Source organism: Ornithorhynchus anatinus, chromosome X3, assembly GCF_004115215.2.
Source record: "Ornithorhynchus anatinus isolate Pmale09 chromosome X3, mOrnAna1.pri.v4, whole genome shotgun sequence".
Lineage (NCBI taxonomy): Eukaryota > Metazoa > Chordata > Mammalia > Monotremata > Ornithorhynchidae > Ornithorhynchus > Ornithorhynchus anatinus.
In genome coordinates this window covers 32,188,271-32,206,610 of record NC_041751.1, presented here as the reverse complement: position 1 = coordinate 32,206,610, position 18,340 = coordinate 32,188,271, and the positions used below count along the sequence as shown (strand labels likewise).

General features: G+C 48.9%; 3 protein-coding genes across 3 annotated transcripts; all 3 read right to left on the bottom strand.

Annotated features, from left to right (window-relative positions):
* Positions 1–2,742: 2,742 nt before the first annotated feature.
* On the bottom strand, positions 2,743–3,681 carry LOC100089136 (olfactory receptor 2L5-like). Its single transcript, XM_001518578.3, has one exon. It carries the CDS (start codon positions 3,679–3,681, stop codon positions 2,743–2,745), a length of 939 nt encoding a protein of 312 aa, XP_001518628.2.
* Positions 3,682–7,317: 3,636 nt separating this feature from the next.
* Positions 7,318–11,044, bottom strand: LOC100089149 (olfactory receptor 2T27-like). Its single transcript, XM_039910621.1, has 4 exons — positions 10,096–11,044; positions 9,794–9,900; positions 8,346–8,585; positions 7,318–7,400 (listed from the first exon to the last, which is right to left on the bottom strand). The coding sequence occupies exons 1-4, from the start codon at positions 11,031–11,033 to the stop codon at positions 7,318–7,320; spliced, it is 1,368 nt and encodes a 455-aa protein (XP_039766555.1). The 5' UTR covers positions 11,034–11,044.
* Positions 11,045–16,414: 5,370 nt separating this feature from the next.
* Positions 16,415–17,600, bottom strand: LOC100089157 (olfactory receptor 2L2-like). The gene has a single exon (XM_016225978.3). The coding sequence runs from the start codon at positions 17,584–17,586 to the stop codon at positions 16,594–16,596; it is 993 nt and encodes a 330-aa protein (XP_016081464.1). The 5' UTR covers positions 17,587–17,600; the 3' UTR covers positions 16,415–16,593.
* Positions 17,601–18,340: the final 740 nt, after the last annotated feature.

The following is an 18,340-nucleotide window of genomic DNA, read 5'->3' as shown; positions in this document are numbered from 1 at the left end:
GAAGGATCTTAGGCTCATTCTCTAGTCACATCTTATTTGTGTTCAGTCATCGTTGCATCTTGGAGTGGTTGAGATGTGCAGATTTCCCCTTTGCAAGGAGTCCTTTTCAAACCATGAGGCAATGGATTAGCTCTTCAGGAAAATCTGGTTGATTAAGTGTTGGATGGACATTCACGTATGGCCACCAGTCTGGTCCCCAGCAGAACTGATCAGACTTTGTGGATACATCCTTCCCTGAGTGTGATATACAGGAAGGTCAGGTGAAGAGATTACGTCATCATATCCCCAGTCACGACTCCTTGAGAAACAAAGGCCCCGCAAGAGACTGTCCACCAGGAATGGTGTCCCCAGACTTCAATTAACCTCAGTCACCACCAGAGAATTGCAGTAAATTAATCTCTAAAGAGAAATTCGCTTACTTTGGAACATCAGAGTTCAGTTCTCCAAAGTGAAATCTCTAGATGAACCCCAGCAGATGTGCACTAAAATATCCCTGAGATGCTTAATTTTCTTTGACCTGCTGGGATGAAATTCACATTCCTGGTCCAGGATAAATTCCACCCGCCTGTGGCTATTCCTTCCCCCACTCCTCTCGGGACACTCTGATGCACCCTCAGTAAGACCTGGGTTCTGCCACATACCTGCTGTGTGACCTTGAGCAAGTCACTTCACTTCTCTGTGCCTCAGTTCCTTCATCGGCAAAATGGGGATTCAGTACCTGTTCTATCTCCCTCTTAGACTGTGAGGCCCACGTGGGACCTGATTACTTTTATCTACCACAGTGCTTAGTATAGTGCTTGGCATATAGAAAGCATTTAACAAATGCCACAGATATTGTATTTTTACTCTCCCAAACATTTAATATAGTGCTCTGCACAGAGTAAGTGCTCAGTAAGTATCATTTATTATGATTATTTGGGAAGGGTCTTAAGAAGCTTCTAGGATGGATAGAGAGAGAGACGAAATGGTTATCGGGTGGGAGTAGATCAAATGGGACTGCTAGAAGAATAGAGAAAGGAAATGTTAAGGGTATTAGATAGTACCTCCATAATCCCGAGGATGGAGTCAGGGAAGGCAAAAGAAATGTGTTCTTCCCAGCATCCTTTGGTGCCATGTGTGGAGACAGAATGGTAAACTGGGAGGACCACTGGCCTGACTTGGTGAAGACATTGCTTCTGTTCTTATATTTCCTACGAGGAATAGTTGATTTTTCAAAATGGTACGTGTTAAGCACTTATATTCTAAGCACTGGGAGAGATACAAGTTTATCAGGTTGGACCCAGTTCCTGTCCCAGATGGGGCTCACAATCTAAATTGGAAGGAAGAGGATTTATCTTCACTTTACAGAATGCAAGGAAGTGAGTAAAAGTCCCTCAAATCCAACAAACCACACCTCTTTCTACCTTCACACGTTTCCGGCCCACCGGGAGCTCACATAGAATGATACAGATGAGTCGAGGGAAATGCCAAAGTTATGGGCTTGTGCGACTGGGAGGATGGCGGCGCTGTCTACGGTAGTGGGAAAGTTGGGGGAGGACAGGGCTTGGGTGGGAAGATGAGGAGTTCTGTAGTACTGTACGCTCCCGAGAGCTTATTACAGAGTTTTACACCCGCTAAGATCTCAATTAATACAACAGAGACACACACACACACACACACACATTTTGGAAAATGATTGCAAGGGGCTCTTTCCAGGTGCTCAAGTTTAGCGGGTCCTGATGATGCTGGACGAACAAGGTTTCATGGAGGAAATGTTCCCACCCTACTCAACATGCCTCATTCTAGTCTCTCCCTCCGACCTCTTACTCTCATGTCCTCCCTTCTGCTTGGAACTCCTTCCCCTTTCAGACCACCGCTCCCCCCTCATCACAGCCCTGTTAAAATCACACCTCCTCCAGGAAGCCTTCCCCGACTAACCTCTCTTTTTCCCATTTCCCCCTTGCTGCTACTTTCAGCATCATCTACACCCCTCGGTTGCACGGATGTCCCTAGGTTTATATTCTATCGCTTCCTCCTTACCTCAAATGTATTTCGACGACTGTCTCCCCATTAGATCGTAAGCTGCTTGGCTTCAAATCTCTCTACTCTCTCTACCGAACTCTCCCACCTGCTCAGTGCAGTTCCCTGCTCACAGTAAGCGCTCGGGAAATACTATCGATCGACCGACCTCAACACTCATCAACACAATCTATAATCCGCGATACGATGATAGCGATCTCTCGGGGAAGCGCTGGATCTGGAAGGTGGGTTAACCAGGTTAAGGAGGGTGAGGTGGCTTTGTTTTTTTTTTTTATTTTTTAATGGCATTTCTTAAATGCTTACCGTGTGCCGAGCTCAGTGCTAAGCGCTGAGGTAGATACGTGGTGGTCAGGTTGGACACAGTCCATGTCCTACATGGGGCTCACAGTCTTAATCTCCGTGTTACAGATGAGGTAACCGAGACACAGAGAAGTGAAGTGACTTGCTTAAGGTCATGCAGCAGACAGGTGGTAGAGCCGGGATTAGAACGTGGGTCCTTGGACTCCCAGGCCCACAGTCTTTCCACTGGACCACGCTGCTTCTCATACTGGAAACTTCCCCGCTCTCCCCCAATGTCATCACTTGCTCCTTGCCTTTCCCAGGGAGTTCCAGAAATTCCAGAAAGCAGGGGGCCCAACCCTGGTTTATCAGCTGCCTGAGACACGTTTTCTGCAGCTCACCCATTCCACCGTGAAGAACGGCAAGGGGTAAGATGTCTTCCCTCTACTCTGAGGATGGGCACTTTCCCAACACTCTCCTCAGAGCCCCTAACACCTCCTGGTTCCTCAGGCTGTAGATGAGGGGGTTCAGCATCGGGGTGAGGATGGTGCTGAACAAAGAGATGCCCTGGTCCCGCTCGGGGCTGTGGGAAGATGGCGGCGTCACGTAGACGAAGATCCCCGGGCCAAAGTAGAGGGTGACCACGGTGAGGTGGGATGAGCAGGTGGTCAGAGCCTTCCTCCGCCCCTCTCGGGAGTCCATGCGCAGGACGGTGAAGAAGATGAGGGCGTAGGAGGCCACGATGAGCCCGAAGGGGAAGAGGATGAATACCACACTGGCCCCCAACACGCCCAGTTGGTAGGAAGAGGTCTCCTCACAGGAGAGCTTCAGGTAGGTCATAACTTCGCAGAAGAAATGGTGGATCTCCCTGGAGTTACAGATGGGCAAACGCGTGATGTAGAGAGTGTGGATCAAGGCGTTGACGGCGCCTCCAACCCAGCACCCAGTGACCATCTGATGGCGGACCCCACGGTTCAGGAGGACTGGATAGCGCAGAGGATGGCAGATGGCCACGGAACGGTCGAAGGACATGAGGGTCAGGAGGAGACACTCGGCCCCGGCTAGGGTCAGGAAGAAGAAAATCTGGGTTCCACAGGCGGGAAGAGAGATGCTCCTTCTGCCTGAGAAGAAGTCGGCCGCCATCTTGGGAACGGTGGTGGAGATGAGGGCCAGGTCGATGAGGGAGAGCTGGCCGAGCAGGAAGTACATGGGGGTGTGGAGCCGGAGGTCCGCCCAGATCAGGCGGATAAGGACCGTGTTTCCGGTGACGGCGACGATGTAGATCAGGAGGGTGAGGGAGATGAGGAAGCTGGGAGGGCTAATTTCGGGGGAGAATCCCAGGAGAATCAAATCGGTTGTTGACGTCTCATTTCCTCTCTCCATGTCTCCGCCTCCTTGGAGGGAATGGAAAAATCATGGTGGGAAAATGAGATCGAGAGTTAAATCTAGTGAGCCGCCATTATAATAATGATAGTGATAGTACTTGTTAAGCTCTTAATGGGTGTCAAGCACTGTTCTAAGTACCGAGGTAGATACAAGTTAATCACGTTGGACCTCCCCACCATCCCACTGGGGGCTCACAGTCTAAGTAGGAGGGACAACAGGTATTGAACCCCCATTTTACAGTTGCGGAAACTGAGGCCTAGAGAAGTTAAGCCACTTGCCCAAGGTCACGCAGTAGCCAGACGGCAGAGCCAGTATTCCAACTCAAGATCCTCTGACTCCCCGGCCCGGACTCTTTCTACTAAGACAAGCTGCTCTCTGCAGACTGTAAGCTCTTTGTGGGCAGTGATCCCACGTCTTCCAAATCTGTTGTACCGTACTTTCTCAACACAGCGGTCTGCCCAGAGTAAGTGCTGAGTAAATGCCACCGATGGGTTGATTGAGTGAATACTCTGATCTTATTTCCCCATATGCCTAGCATAGTGCTCTGTACACTGTAGTTGCTCCTTTAATATACATGACTGCTCCTCTGAAGACGCCACCCTCTCACCTGATTCACATCATTTCTGGTGAAATGGAGAGCGAGTGGACGTTTCCCGAAAGTTTCTTACTAAGTGGGGCAGATAAAGTTTCTTTAGCAGAAATGGTCCAGTGGATCTTCACTCAACAATCTGGTGGATAGAGCAGAATCCAGAAAGACCTGGATTCCGTTCCCAGTTCTGCCACTGATCTGCTCTGGGACCTTAAGCAAGTCACTTAACTTCTCTGTGCCTCAGTTCTCTCGTCTGTAAAACGGGAATTCAGGCTGTGAGCCCCAGGTAGGACATGGATTGGGTCCAGCCTGACTGTCCTGTAACTACCCCCGCGATTCGGACAGTGCTTGGAACGTAGTAAGCACTTAACGGATACCATCAAAAAAACTTAGTTCGCTTTTGCGGTACGGATTGGATTATGTCACCCAGAAATACTCTCTCACAAGTAGAAACACCTGCCCATTCACTCACTGAACAACTCTGTCAGCGTCTGTTCTTGTATTTCAGTCGCCGTCTCTCTGTCTCTCTCTGGATCTCTTTGTTTTTTTCTCTCTCTCTGTCCCCCTGTACCTCATGTCCTTCAAGAGGCCTTTCCCGACTAACCCCTCATTTCCCCTTCTCTCACTCCCTTCCGCATCACCCTTGTACTTGGACTGCACCCTTTATTTACCCGCACTAATATCCATATACTTTATTTATTTATATTAACTTCTGCCTCCTCCTCTAGACTGTAAGTGGGAAACATGTCTACCAACTCTGTTGTACTGTACTCTCCCGAGTGCTTAGTACAGTGTCCTGCACACAGTAAGTGCTCAAAAAATATGATTGGTTGATGGATTATCTCTGTCTCTCTACATCTCCCTCCCTCCCTCTCTCTCTGTCTCCTCGTCTCTCTCTCCTCCCACCACCTTTTCCACCCTTCCTGGAATACAGAGAGATATTTTCTGATCTGCTTTATATCATTTATCCATCCTTTCCCCACTGACCAAAAATTTAAATCCGAATGCTGAGCTATATAATAATAATAAAATGGTAGTATTTGTTACTTGCTGTAGATGAAGTGCAAAAGTAGACGTGAAATAATTGGGTCAGACACAGTCCCTCCTCCACACAGGGCTTAGAGTGCCAGCAGGAGGGAGGACAGCCATTTAATTTCCATTTTAAAGATGAGGAAACTGAGGCACAGAGAGGGTCACTCAGCAAAAAATGGCAGAGCTGGGGGTTAAAACCTCCATCCTCCAGCGCCCAGGTCGACGCTCATTCCATGAGGCCACGGCTGGCTTTAGGATCCAAATCAATCAATCTATGGTACTTGCGGAGCACTTACTGTGTGCAGAGAACGGTACTAAACGCTTGGGAGAGTACAAAGAACAGAGTTGGTAGACACTTCCGCTGCCCACAGCGAGTTTACAGTCTTGAGGATCTGTATCCCTTAAGTACTTGATATTCGCCCCACCCTCAGCTCCACAGCATGTATGTCCATATCTGTAATTTATCTCTACAAGGTAAACTCCCTGGAGGCAGTGACCGGGCTTATCAACTCTGTCGTACTCTCCCAAGCACGTAGTACAGTGCTCTGCACACGGTGCTCAATAAATACCATTGATCGATTGATGGAATGATCGAAGACCTACCTGTCTTACCTATTTCTGACAGGGTCTCTGATGACAGGCTAATTCATTCATTCATTCAGTGGTATTTATTGAGCGCCTACTGTGTGCGGAACACTATACTAAGCACTTGGAAAGTACAATTCGGCAATGAAGAGAGACGATCCCCGCCCACACCGGGTTTACAGTCTAGAAGAGGGGAGTCAGACATCAAAACAAGTAAACAGGCATCAATATAAACAGAATTATAGATATATACAGATGTACATATATACATAGTATAATGCTAATCTCTCTCTGACGTGCCTTAGCAGTGGACGGTGTGCTCATCTCCACTGCCCTGGCCTATCAACATCCCTTTTCACCCCGCTATCAGGATTCCATGGCTTTCCGGGTAAGGGCTTGCAGTCTACACATTCCCCAGGGAAACCACTACTGGCAGGAATTGCCAAAGTCCCCAGAACATGCCCAGTAAAGGAGAACCTCACCTGTGCGGCAAAGCAGCGTGGCCTAGTGGAAAGAGTCCGGGCCCGGGCTTCACAGGACCTGACTTCTAATCCCAGCTCTACCACTTGCCTGCCGTGTGAACATAGGCAAGTCACTTCCCTATACTGTGTCTCAGTCCCCTCACCTATAAGAAGGAGATAGTAAATCTGCCTCTACTTAACTCACAGCAATGCTGGGAAGACAAAATATAAGTAATAGGAAAGTTCTTTGGAGAAATAAAAGCATTATACAAATTCAAGTTGTTATTATTCTTTTTTAGCTGATCCTTAAAACCGTGGAAGCATAATGGTCAAGGGCCTGTATTTGCCGCCTTCTCTCCCAGCCTTTTTAGCTAAAGGTCTGCCAAGGCAATCAATTTCACAACACATCTTCACTTTGTTCTCTAGGTCTTCTGAAAGGAGTAGCCGAAAACAGGAGGAAGCTACTCCTTTAATAATAATGATGGTATTCGTTTGAGTGCCTACTACGTGCCAAGCACCGTTCTGAGCGCTGGGAGGCGGGGAGGGATAGAAGGTAATCGGCTTGTCCCATGTGGGGCTCACAGTCTCGATCCCCATTTTACAGATGAGGTAACTGAGGCACAGAGAAGTGAAGTGACTTGCCCAAAGTCACCCAGCTGACAAGTGGCCAGGCGGGGATTAGAACCCATGATCTCCGACCCCTAAACCCGTGCTCTTTCCACTGAGCCAGGCTGCTTCGGGGGGTTGGGTGGGGTTCAGTCACCTGGAGAACAAGGTGAGGGGCTCAACAGAAAACCCCATACGAAGAAGTTATTGTTATTTATCCTGTAATGTACTTTGATTAAATTAGTTGCTTTACGGTATAAAAGAAGCTCTGGATTATTCAGAGCGGAGCTGGCCTTGACTAGCAGAGGAAACCCCACCTTCTCCCTACTAGTTCTAGAAGAAGTTCTAGTTGCAATAGGTTTATCTCTGATATGCCAGCTCGAATACACAGAGTCTGGGAAGTTTTTCTTCCACAAAACCAGCGGGAGTTTCACAACAATACACTGAAGAAATAAAGGGTATCATCTAGTAGAATATCCACGAAGAACTCAGACTTGAAAACCCGTTCCCTTAGCTAAAATGGTATAGATGAAGTGGAGCCTAACTAGTGGTCGAAGCAAATCTTACTGTTTGCTGCCGATGACGGTTCCGCTGTGGTGAATCGATCCATCGATCGATCGATCGATCGATTGCTTTCATTGAGCACTGACTGTGTGCAGAGCACTGTACTAAATGCTTAGGAGATTACGATAAAACGGGGTAAGTGTGTTCCCTGCCCACAGGGAACATGTCACGTGCCATTGTTGTTTACTGAGGAAGCAGAGTTATCGAATGGAAAGACCCCAGGCCCGGGAGTCAGTGGACCTGAGTTCTAACTCCAACTTCCCCGCTTACCTGCTGTGTGACCTTGGGCAAGTCACTTCGGTTCTCTGAGCCTCAGTTACCTCATCTGTAAAATCGTGGCTCAGTGGAAAGAGCACGGGCTTTGGAGTCAGGGCTCATGAGTTCGAATCCCAGCTCTGCCACTTGTCGGCTGTGTGACTGTGGGCAAGTCACTTAACTTCTCCGTGTCTCAGTTCCCTCATCTGTAAAATGGGGATTAAGACTGTGAGCCCCATGTGGGACAACCTGATTCCCCTATGTCTACCCCAGCGCTTCGAACAGTGCTCGGCACATAGTGAGCGCTTAACAAATACCAACATTATTATTATTATTAAAATGGGGACTATGACTGTGAGCCCCACGGGAGACATGGACTGTGTCCAACCTGATCAGCTTGGATCTATCCAGTGATTCGTACAGTGCCTGGCACATAGTAAGGACTTAACAGATTCCATTAAGAAAAGAGTGAAAAATTTCAGTAAATTAGACAAATCAGTACTAACCTCAGCTCAGCCCTATTTTGAAGGCTCTTAAGAGGATTCGTTCAAGGCAAACTTGGCACTCACCAGAATGCAATAGGGTACGAGTATGTTGAGGATCCCTTCGCCCCAGTAAATTTTTCAGAGGTGAACTCACTTTCCTTCCAGGAGAGGGGAAGATGGAGATTTTGATTCTGCAGGTGCTACCAGCCAGGGCCCCTTGCAGCTGTTTCTCTAATCTACCGCCTGCCTGCTGGTTTCCCTCAGACCTGATGAGCCTCGTGCCCTGGAAAGTGGCAATTTTCTTCAGCTCCCTTTGCTCGTTCTCTGTCAGAGTAGAAGAACGTCAAACCAAACTAACCTTGGATGCCGGATTCGGGGCTAAATGAAAGCCACACGTCGCTGATCCCACAGCCTGACTGACACTGCCCCTGGTCCTTAGCATTTGTATGTGTCCGAAGTAAGGGGGTTAAAAGCGGGACGGTGGATCAAGCTAAAATTCACAAGAGGGATTCTCCGCTTGTGTCTTCAGGCTCTCGTGAGAAGGTCTTGGGAGAGTTTTGTCCCTAGACTTCAATTAACCCATATTTTGGATATCAGAGCTGAGGTCATCAAACTGGTCTCTAAAGAAAATTTCACTGAAATTATACACTAATAACGATAATGGTATTTATTAGATTGTTAGTATAGGCCAGCCGCCGGCATAGATCCGTCAGTGGCATATACTGAGCACTTCCTTTGTGCAAGGAATTGAACTAAGTGCTTGGGAGAGTACAGTGCAACGGAGTTAGTAGACACATTCCCCGTCCACAAGCAACTTGCAGTCTAGAGGGTAGAACCAAAAAAATCATGTTGGACATAATCCCTGATATGCATGGGGCTCAGAGCCTCACGGGGAGAACAGTCATCGAATCCCCAGTTTACAGATGAGGCAGCTGAGGCACAGACACGTGAAGTGATTTGTTACATAGTAGGCATGTGGCAGAACCAGGATTAAAACCCAGGTCCCCTGACGCCTAAGTTCATGCTCTTTCCATTAGGTCACACTGCCCAGCAACCTTAATAAAGGAAATCACTAGAGTAGAATGGCCACCGCCTCTCTACCTACTGTTTTTCTCAGTCAACCAATCAAAAATGGTGTTTACTGAGCACTAGAGCACTGTACTAAGCACTTGGGAGAGTATATTGTAACAGATTCGGTAGACACGTTCCCTGCTGTACAACGACCTTCTCAAGAGGCATCCCCGGTAGGTGCCTCACCTTCCCTCGCTGGGTTCCAGCCTCCTGGACATTGATTCGTATCGCGGCCGTACTAGCGAATCGATTTTCTCACTGATCATCCTACTTGCAAGGAGGTATGCTGTAATTGGGCCGGGGCCGGGGGGGGCAAACATTAAAAAAAATTGCCAATTGAATGGTCAAAACAGAGACATCGAATGGACGGATATCCATATCAATCAATGGTGTTTATTGAACGCTTACTGTGTGCAAAGCAGCGTATCAAGAGTATTCACGGTTCGGGGTGTGCTAAGGACGATATACGTACATACACCCATCAGTGGTGAAGATGGATGAAGGGACGGTGGTGTTGACTTGACATTCCAACTCAGGAAAAATAACTGGCATTTCTCCCCGGTACTTCCTGCATTCAGATTTGTTTCATGAGAGCCTTATGGACTCAAGTCTCAAACGCGGTCGTGAGGACATTAGCAAGGATCTCTTTAGTGACGGCTACAAGACGCGACTGGTCCGAGAAGGTTCCGGCATGTGATCCCGGTCCCAGGGTCCCTGGTCCCTAGGCGAGCTCTGCGATAACCACAACATATTTCTATTTTACCCCGATTCAGACCGTCTTAAAAAGACTTTGGTCATAGCCCCCAACACCTCCTTGTTCCTCAGACTGTAGATGAGGGGGTTCAGAGCTGGGGTGAGGATGGTGGGGAACACGGAGAGAGCCTGGTTCTGCTCGGGCCTGCGGAAGGAGTCCGGCCTCATGTAGATGAACATGGTGGGACCGAAGTAGAGGGTGACCACGGTGAGGTGAGAAGAACAGGTGGCCAGGGCTTTCTTCCGCCCCTCCCGGGAGTCCATGCGCAGGATGGAGAGGAAGATGAAGGCATAGGAGGCCACGATGAGCGAGAAAGGGGTGAGCATAAACACGATGCCCAGGACAAAGACAGTCAGCTGGTAGGCTGAGGTATTCTCGCAGGAGAGCTTCAGGATGGCGGGGATCTCACAGAAGAAATGGTGGAGCACCCTGGGCTGACATATCGGGACTTGCATAGTGGAAACGGTTAGGACCAGGGCATTCGCAATGCCCCCTATCCAGGATCCGAGGATCATCCGCAGGCAGACTTGATGGCTCACGAGGACCAGGTAACGTAGGGGGTGACAGACGGCCACGTAGCGGTCGTAGGACATGAGGGTCAGCAGGAGGCACTCGGCTCCCCCTACGGTCAGGGAGAAGAAGATCTGAGCTCCACAGCCCACTCCTGAAATGGCCCTTGTCCTTAAGGAAAAGTTGGTGGCCATCTTGGGGACGGTGGTGGAGATCAAGGTGGCGTCCATGAGGGAGAGCTGGCTGAGCAGGAAGTACATGGGGGTGTGGAGCCGGAAGTCCGCCAAGATCAGGAGGATCAGGACCGCGTTTCCCACGAGGGCGACGACGTAGGTCAGGAGGGCGATGGAGATAAGGAAGCCTGGATATCCAAACTCTGCGAAGAGGCCCAGTAGAATGAAATCTGTCACCGCTGATGTAGCATTACTTCTCCCCATGCCTTTTCTTTATCAGTTTGAGCTAAAACATAGAGATGGGAAAAGGAGCCAGACTGTGAACTTTAAGGAATTTCATTTTTTAAAAAAATGATGGTTGTTAACCGCTTACTATGTGCCAAGACCTGTTCTAAGCTCTGTGGTAGAAACATGACAATCAGATCGGACGCAATCCCGGTGCCACATGGGGGTTCCAGTCTCCGTATGAGGGAGAACAGGTATTAAAACCCTACTTTATAGCTGAGGAAACTGAGGAACTGAGAAATGAAGTGACTTGACCGGGGTCAAACATCAAGCAAGTGGCATGTACAGGATCAGAACTCGGGTCCTCTGATTCCCAGACCCACGATCTTTCTTCGAGGCCATGCTGCTTTGGGTGAGAGTACCATTAAGACTCACTCCTATTCACAGAAGACCCGAGGTGGTTCGTTGGCCAGGAAACCTGACTACTAAAGGTACAGCTTCGGCAGGCTGGCTCCATTCCCGACTCTGCCATTTACCTGGTGGCTGACCTGGGGCAAGTCAATTCACTTCTCTGTGCCACAGTTTCCTCATCTGTAAAACTGGGGTTCAGTACCTTGTACCACCTTGTCACTCAGACTGTGAGCCCCATGTGGGACACGGACTGTGGCCAGTCTGATTATCTTGTATTTACCCCAGTGCTTAAACCAGTGCTCGGCACATTATGTCATTATTTTTATTAGCGTTATTTTATTAGCAGCTATAGCATCCTGCTATTGGATTTCCAGAGCTGCGTTCTTTCTTCTGGACCTACAGCGGGCCTGGGAGTCTAGGTGTCCCTATCTTAGAGAGCGTACATTAACAGTAAGACTCAGTAATCATATTTACTGAGCGCTTGCTGTGCGCAGAACACTGTACTAAATGCTTGGGAGAGTATGACACAACAATAAGCGGACACATTCCCTGCCCACGATGAGCTTACTGTCCAGAGGGGAACACAGACATTAATATAAATAAACCAATTACAGATATGAAATTCAGTGCTGTGGGGCTGGGATGGGGGGATGAATAAAGGGAAGCATATTGGGGTGTTTAAAGAAAACACGCAAAGTAAATGCCTAACGAATACCATAAAAAAAAGAAAAGGAGGTAGACACTGGAACATTGACAAATATGCCGCCATCTCTCATGGCCTTAAAATCATCAATCAATCAATCAGTGGTATTTATTGAGTACTAAGTGGTCGGGAGAATATATTTCAACAGAGATAGTAGACACGTTCCCTTTCCACAAAGAGCTTAGAGTCAAGGGAGGGGAGAAAGACATTAATATAAATCCATATATTACAGATATGGGACTGAGGATGGGGTGAATATCAACTGCCTAAAGGTCCACGGATCCAAGTGCATAGACAACCCAGAGGAAGAGGGAGAAGGGAAAAAGAGAGCTTAATCCGCGAAGGCCTCTTATTCATCCTTAAAATGTTGGCTAGCATTTAATCGTGAACCTCCCAGCAATCGATGAAGCCACTCACTGACACCTCCCCTTAATCCTAACCTCAGTCATCACCCAAATCCCCATCCACCCTTGACCCTGACTCCTCTCCTAACTTAGCCCTGAGGCAATTTTCAAAGTTTGGAGGCTTTCCAGGGGTGTATGACTTAAGCAGACCTTTTTCAGACAGAAGAGTAGCTTTGCCGAGTGGAAAAGCACAGGTCGGAAAGTCAGAAGACCTGGGTCCAGGTCTCGGCAAGTCACTTAACTTCTCTGTGCCTCAGTGACCTCATGTGTAAAATAGAGATTCTGTACTTGTCCTCTTTCCTACTTAGATCGGGAGCCCTGGGTGGGAGAGGGACTGTGTCTGAACCGACGACCTTGTATCTTCCCCAGGGCTTAGAACAGTGTAAGCACACATAGTAAGCACTCAACAAATGCCATGGTTTTTACTATTATCATTATGTCAACTTAAAAATCCTTCCAATGAGGAGAGAAAACACTCACTGTGATGGCAGGTCCTCCACGAACGCCGGGCTTTATTGCTCTATCCCTTTGTCATCAGTCATCATAACCTCTTAAGAACTTGACATTCTCCTTTGCCTTTTCTCCTTTGCTTTTTTTGGCCTTTCAGGAGTTGATTTCAGACCCTGGATTCACAGTCTCCACAAGATAATGGTTCAGCCTTGAACTCAGTGTTTCCCTTGTATTTTTTGAGCACTCACTGTGTGCAGAAAATTGTGCTAAACGCTTAGGAGAGCACAATAGAACTGGGAGGCTTGGTCCCTGCTCACAAGGAGCTTACAGGAGGAGACAGACACTAGCATAAATTACAGATAGGAGTAGTCTGTGGTAATGATATTTATCGAGCGCCTAGAGGGACCCCTGTGATTCGTATAATCTCTGAGTCTGTGCCTGTTCTGAGCCCTGGAGGAATTCTGTCCCTAGACTTTAATCAACCTGAATTTCAGATATCCCAGAGCTGAGCGACTGAAGGGAAATCCCTCAAGAAACAATCCCTAAAGGTGAATCCATTTGAATTTCAGATATGGCCTCAGAGAAAGAGCAGGGGACCAGGAATCAGGAGATTTGGGTTCTACTCTGTAAACCGTGGTGGACAGGGAACAAGTTTACCAACTCTGTTGTACTGAACTCTCCCAAGTGCTCAGTACAGTGTTCAGTACAGGTCACACAGCCAACAAGTGGTGGAGGTGGAATTAGAACCCAGGTTAATCAATCTACCGCCCACCTCCTCACCGTCCCTCGGTCTCGCCTATCCCGCCGTCGATCCTCATCTTCCCTCCCAAACCCGGTCCTCTCCCAGACTTCTCTATCACCGTGGATGGCACGACCATCCTTCCCGTCTCTCGGGCCCGCAATCTCGGTGTCGTCCTTGACTCGTCCCTCTCGTTCACCCCACGCATCCTATCCGTTACCGAGACCTGCCGGTTTCACCTCTACAATATCGCCAAGATCCGCCCTTTCCTCTCCACCCAGACGGCTACCTTACTATTACGGGCTCTCGTTATATCCCGGCTAGACTACCGTGTCAGCCTTCTCTCTGACCTCCCTTCCTCCTCTCTCGCCCCGCTCCGGTCTATTCTTCACTCCGCCGCCCGGCTCATCTTCCCGCAGAAACGATCCGGGCATGTCACTCCCCTTCTTAAACGACTCCGGTGGTTGCCTATCGACCTCCGCTCCAAACAAAAACTCCTCACTCTAGGCTTCGAGGCTCTCCGTCACCTTGCCCCTTCCTACCTCTCCTCCCTTCTCTCTTTCTACCGCCCACCCCGCACGCTCCGCTCCTCCGCCGCCCACCTCCTCGCCGTCCCTCGGTCTCGCCCATCCCGCCGTCGACCCCCGGGTCACGTCCTCCCGCGGTCCCGGAACGCCCTCCCTCCTCACCTCCGCCAAACTGATTCTCTTTCCCTCTTCAAAACCCTACTTAAAAATCACCTCCTCCGAGAGGCGTTCCCAGACTGAGCTCCTCTTCCCCCTCTACTCCCTCTGCCATCCCCCCTTTACCTCTCCGCAGCTAAAGCCTCATTTTCCCCTTTTCCCTCTGCTCCTCCACCTCTCCCTTCCCATCCCCACGGCGCCGTACTCGTCCGCTCAACTGTATATATTTTCGTTACCCTATTTATTTTGTTAATGAATTGTACATCGCCTCGATTCTATTTAGTCGCCATCGGTTTTTACGAGATGTTCTTCCCCTCGACGCTGTTTATTGCCATCGTTCTTGTCCGTCCGTCTCCCCCGATTAGACCGTGAGCCCGTCAAACGGCAGGGACCGTCTCTATCTGTTGCCGACTTGTTCATCCCAAGCGCTTAGTCCAGTGCTCTGCACATAGTAAGCGCTCAATAAACACTATTGAATGAATGAATGAATCTACCAACCAACCATATTTCAATCAGTCACATTTATTGAGTGCTTATTGTGCGCAGGGCGCTGTACTAAATGCTCGGGTGAGTACCATCTAAGCAGGTCTGTAGACACGTTTCCTGAGCTTGTAATCAAAGAGGTCCTTTTACTCAAAGCCCCTTCTCCTTCCGCTGGGTCACACTGCTTTCCTATGTTTCTATGTTTACCTTCTATGAGGTTCTATCCTTCCAAGAAGGGAAGAAATGAGAAGTTTCAGAATGAGTTTGGGATGGATTGTGCATGTGTGTGTGTGTGTGTTGGGGGTGGGAGAATGAGGGGATTCAGTCAAATCTATCCTGTTGCAGGCAAGGTATAGAACCTGGCCACCACGGTATGGAGAGGGGGCTAAAACATACTGGATATCAATTCATAGAGGACCCTTACCATTCATCCGAAAAACCTCTTACCCAGAGCTGTAGGAATTCACCCTTTATGAGGCAAAGCAGAGGCAATCAGCATTCTTCCTCTTGAGCGTTATCAGATACGAGGTTTAGAAGGGTTGTGAGACAACAGAATCTTCAATCGGTGTCCTTGAGGTTTCAAGCATTCACAAATACATGTTTTTAATGGTATTTGTCTAGCGCTTACTATGGGCCAGGCAGTGTATAAAGTGCTGCGGTAGACACAAGCTCATCAGATTGGACACAGTCAATATCCCACACGGGACTCACAGTCTTAATCCCCATTTTACAGTTGAGGGAACTGCCCTGAGGCACGTAGAAGTGAAGCAGTTTGCCCAAAGTCACACAGCAGACAAGCGGCCGAGCTGGAATCGGAACCCAGGTCCTTTGGATTCCCAGGCCTATTTATTTAAGATCAATCGTATTTATTGAACACTTACCGTACGCAGAGCACTTTACTTAGAGATTGGGAGAGTACAACAGAGTGGATAGACACGATCCCTGGCCACAGTGAGCTTATAGTCTAGATGGGGAGAGAAGGATTAATCAATCCATCAGGGTATTTATTGAAGGTTTACCTTTGAACGGACCACTGTACTACGTGTTTGGGAGAATACAATATCAGAAAGTTGATAGACACAACCCCTGCCCGTGACAAGCATACAGTCTATCAATCGATCAATCAATCAGTGGTATTTATTCAGCACTCATTGTGTGCAGAGCACTGTACTAAGCGCTTGGGAGAGTACAGTACAACAGATTTGATAGTCCCCTTCTCTGCCCACAGTGTGTTTACGGTCTAGAATAGGAAGTTAAAACTTACAGCTTCACACTTAAAACAAAGTGAAACAAGATCCTCAGGGGAAAGGATCTGTTTTTGTATGATCTCTTCCCCGTACACATGGAGATCATGAAACTCTGGGAAGTTAAATGAATCACACAGGAAGCAAGTGGTTATTTTAGTAGAACTCTTTAGTAGATTTTAGTAGCGAAGCAGTGTGGCCCGGGCCCGGGAGTCAGAGGTACTGGGTTCTAATCTCTTTTCCCCCACTTGCCAACTGTATGACCTTGGACAAGTCACTTCACTTCTCTGTGCCTCAGTTTCTTCAACTCTCCCTCCTACTTTGGCCCTGAGCAGCATGTGTGGGATAGGGACTGTGTCCGACCTGATGACACTGAATCAACCCCCGTGTTAAAAGCAGTGCTTGACGCGTACTAAGCGTTTAACAAATACGGTTAAAAAATCCCCAAACAAAAAACCCCAACAACTCTGCCCTAGTGAATCTCAGCGCAGCCATTCACAGGAGTTCAGAACATCAAGACCCTTAGTCTTCCCGTTCCTCTGGAAGAAAAGACCCCTGGTTAGGACCCTCCGCAGAGCCCCCAACACCTCCTTATTCCTCAGGCTGTAGATGAGGGGGTTCAGCAGCGGGGTGAGGATGGTGCAGAAAACGGACACGGCCTGGTCCTGCTCGGGGCTGTGGGCGTTGCCGGGTGTCATGTAGATGAAAATGTTTGGAGCGAAGTAGAGGGCCACCACGGTGAGGTGGGAGGAGCAGGTGGCCAGAGCTTTCTTCCGTCCCTCCCGGGAGTCCATCCGCAGAACGGAGAGGAAGACGAGGGCGTAGGAGACCAGGATGAGGACGAAGGGGACGAGCAGAAACACAACTCCCATGGCAAACACCGCCAACTCGTAGGCCGAGGTGTTCCCGCAGGAGAGCTTCAGGACGGCTGAGATCTCGCAGAAGAAATGGTGGATCTCCCTGGGGCCGCACGAGGGGACAATCATGGTGTAGATGGTATGGGCCAGGGAGTTTACCACACACCCCAGCCAGGTCCCAGCAGCCATCTGCAGACAGACCCCGTGGTTCATGAGGACCGGGTAACGCAGGGGGTGACAGACAGCCACGTAGCGGTCATAGGACATGAGCGTCAGGAGGAGACACTCCGTGCCCCCGAGGGTGAAGAAGAAAAAGATTTGGGCTCCACAACCGATGAGTGAGATGTTCCTCTTCCCTGAGAAGAAGTCGGCTGTCATCTTGGGGACGGTGGTGGAGATGTAGGCCAAGTCCATGAGGGAGAGCTGGCTGAGCAGGAAGTACATGGGGGTGTGGAGCCCGAGGTCCACCCAGATCAGGAGGATCAGGACCGTGTTTCCCGCGAGGGCGACGATGTAGATCAGGAGGATAACGGAGATGAGAAAGGTTCGGTGTCTGAACTCAGGGAAGAGCCCTAGGAGAATGAATTCATCCATTGACGTTTCATTTCCTCTCTCCATGTTGCGACCTCAAGGGTTTCCACTAAAGAGTACCGAGTAGAAAGAGAACCGTAGGGTAGACTTCACTGTTGGTGAAAGGATTATCTCAAACAAATAGGTAGCTAGAAGAAAACAATGGAGTTTATTCTTATCAATTTCCAAGTCCTTCCTGAGTAGTCAGTCACCTATTTGGGCCGGGTTGGGGGCGCTCATTAAAGCTCCTAAAATGCCTATTCCAACCATATGTACTTTGATCTTTTAATCAAATCATCGTCTTGTATTGAACAACCGTCATCTATCTGCTGTCCTTCCTTTCCCCACACAACTATCACAAACAGCTCTGTCACGTCAGTTAGACAAAGTCCGCTCGAACGCCCACAGTCCGGCATTCCCCAAGGGGATTGTCCGAGGCAGAGCCTTGAAGCCGACTGCGAAGAGTTTTGCTTGATGCTTCTGACGCCGCCCTGACGCTTTTAAGTTCCGTCCTTCACATCTTCAGTATCATCATCATCATCACCAGTATTTATGCATACCATCCTTCCGGTCTCACAAGCCTATAACCTTGGCATTATTCTTGATTGATCTCCCTCACTCAACCTGCATATGCAATCTCTTACTAATTCCTGTCAGCTCAACCTTCATAACGCCGCTAAAAATCCACCCTTTCCCATCCGTTCAAACTGCCACCATGCAGCGTGGTTCGGTGGAAAGAGCCCGGGCACGGGAGCCAGAGGTCATGGGTTCAAATCCCCGCTCTGCCACTTGTCAGCTGTGT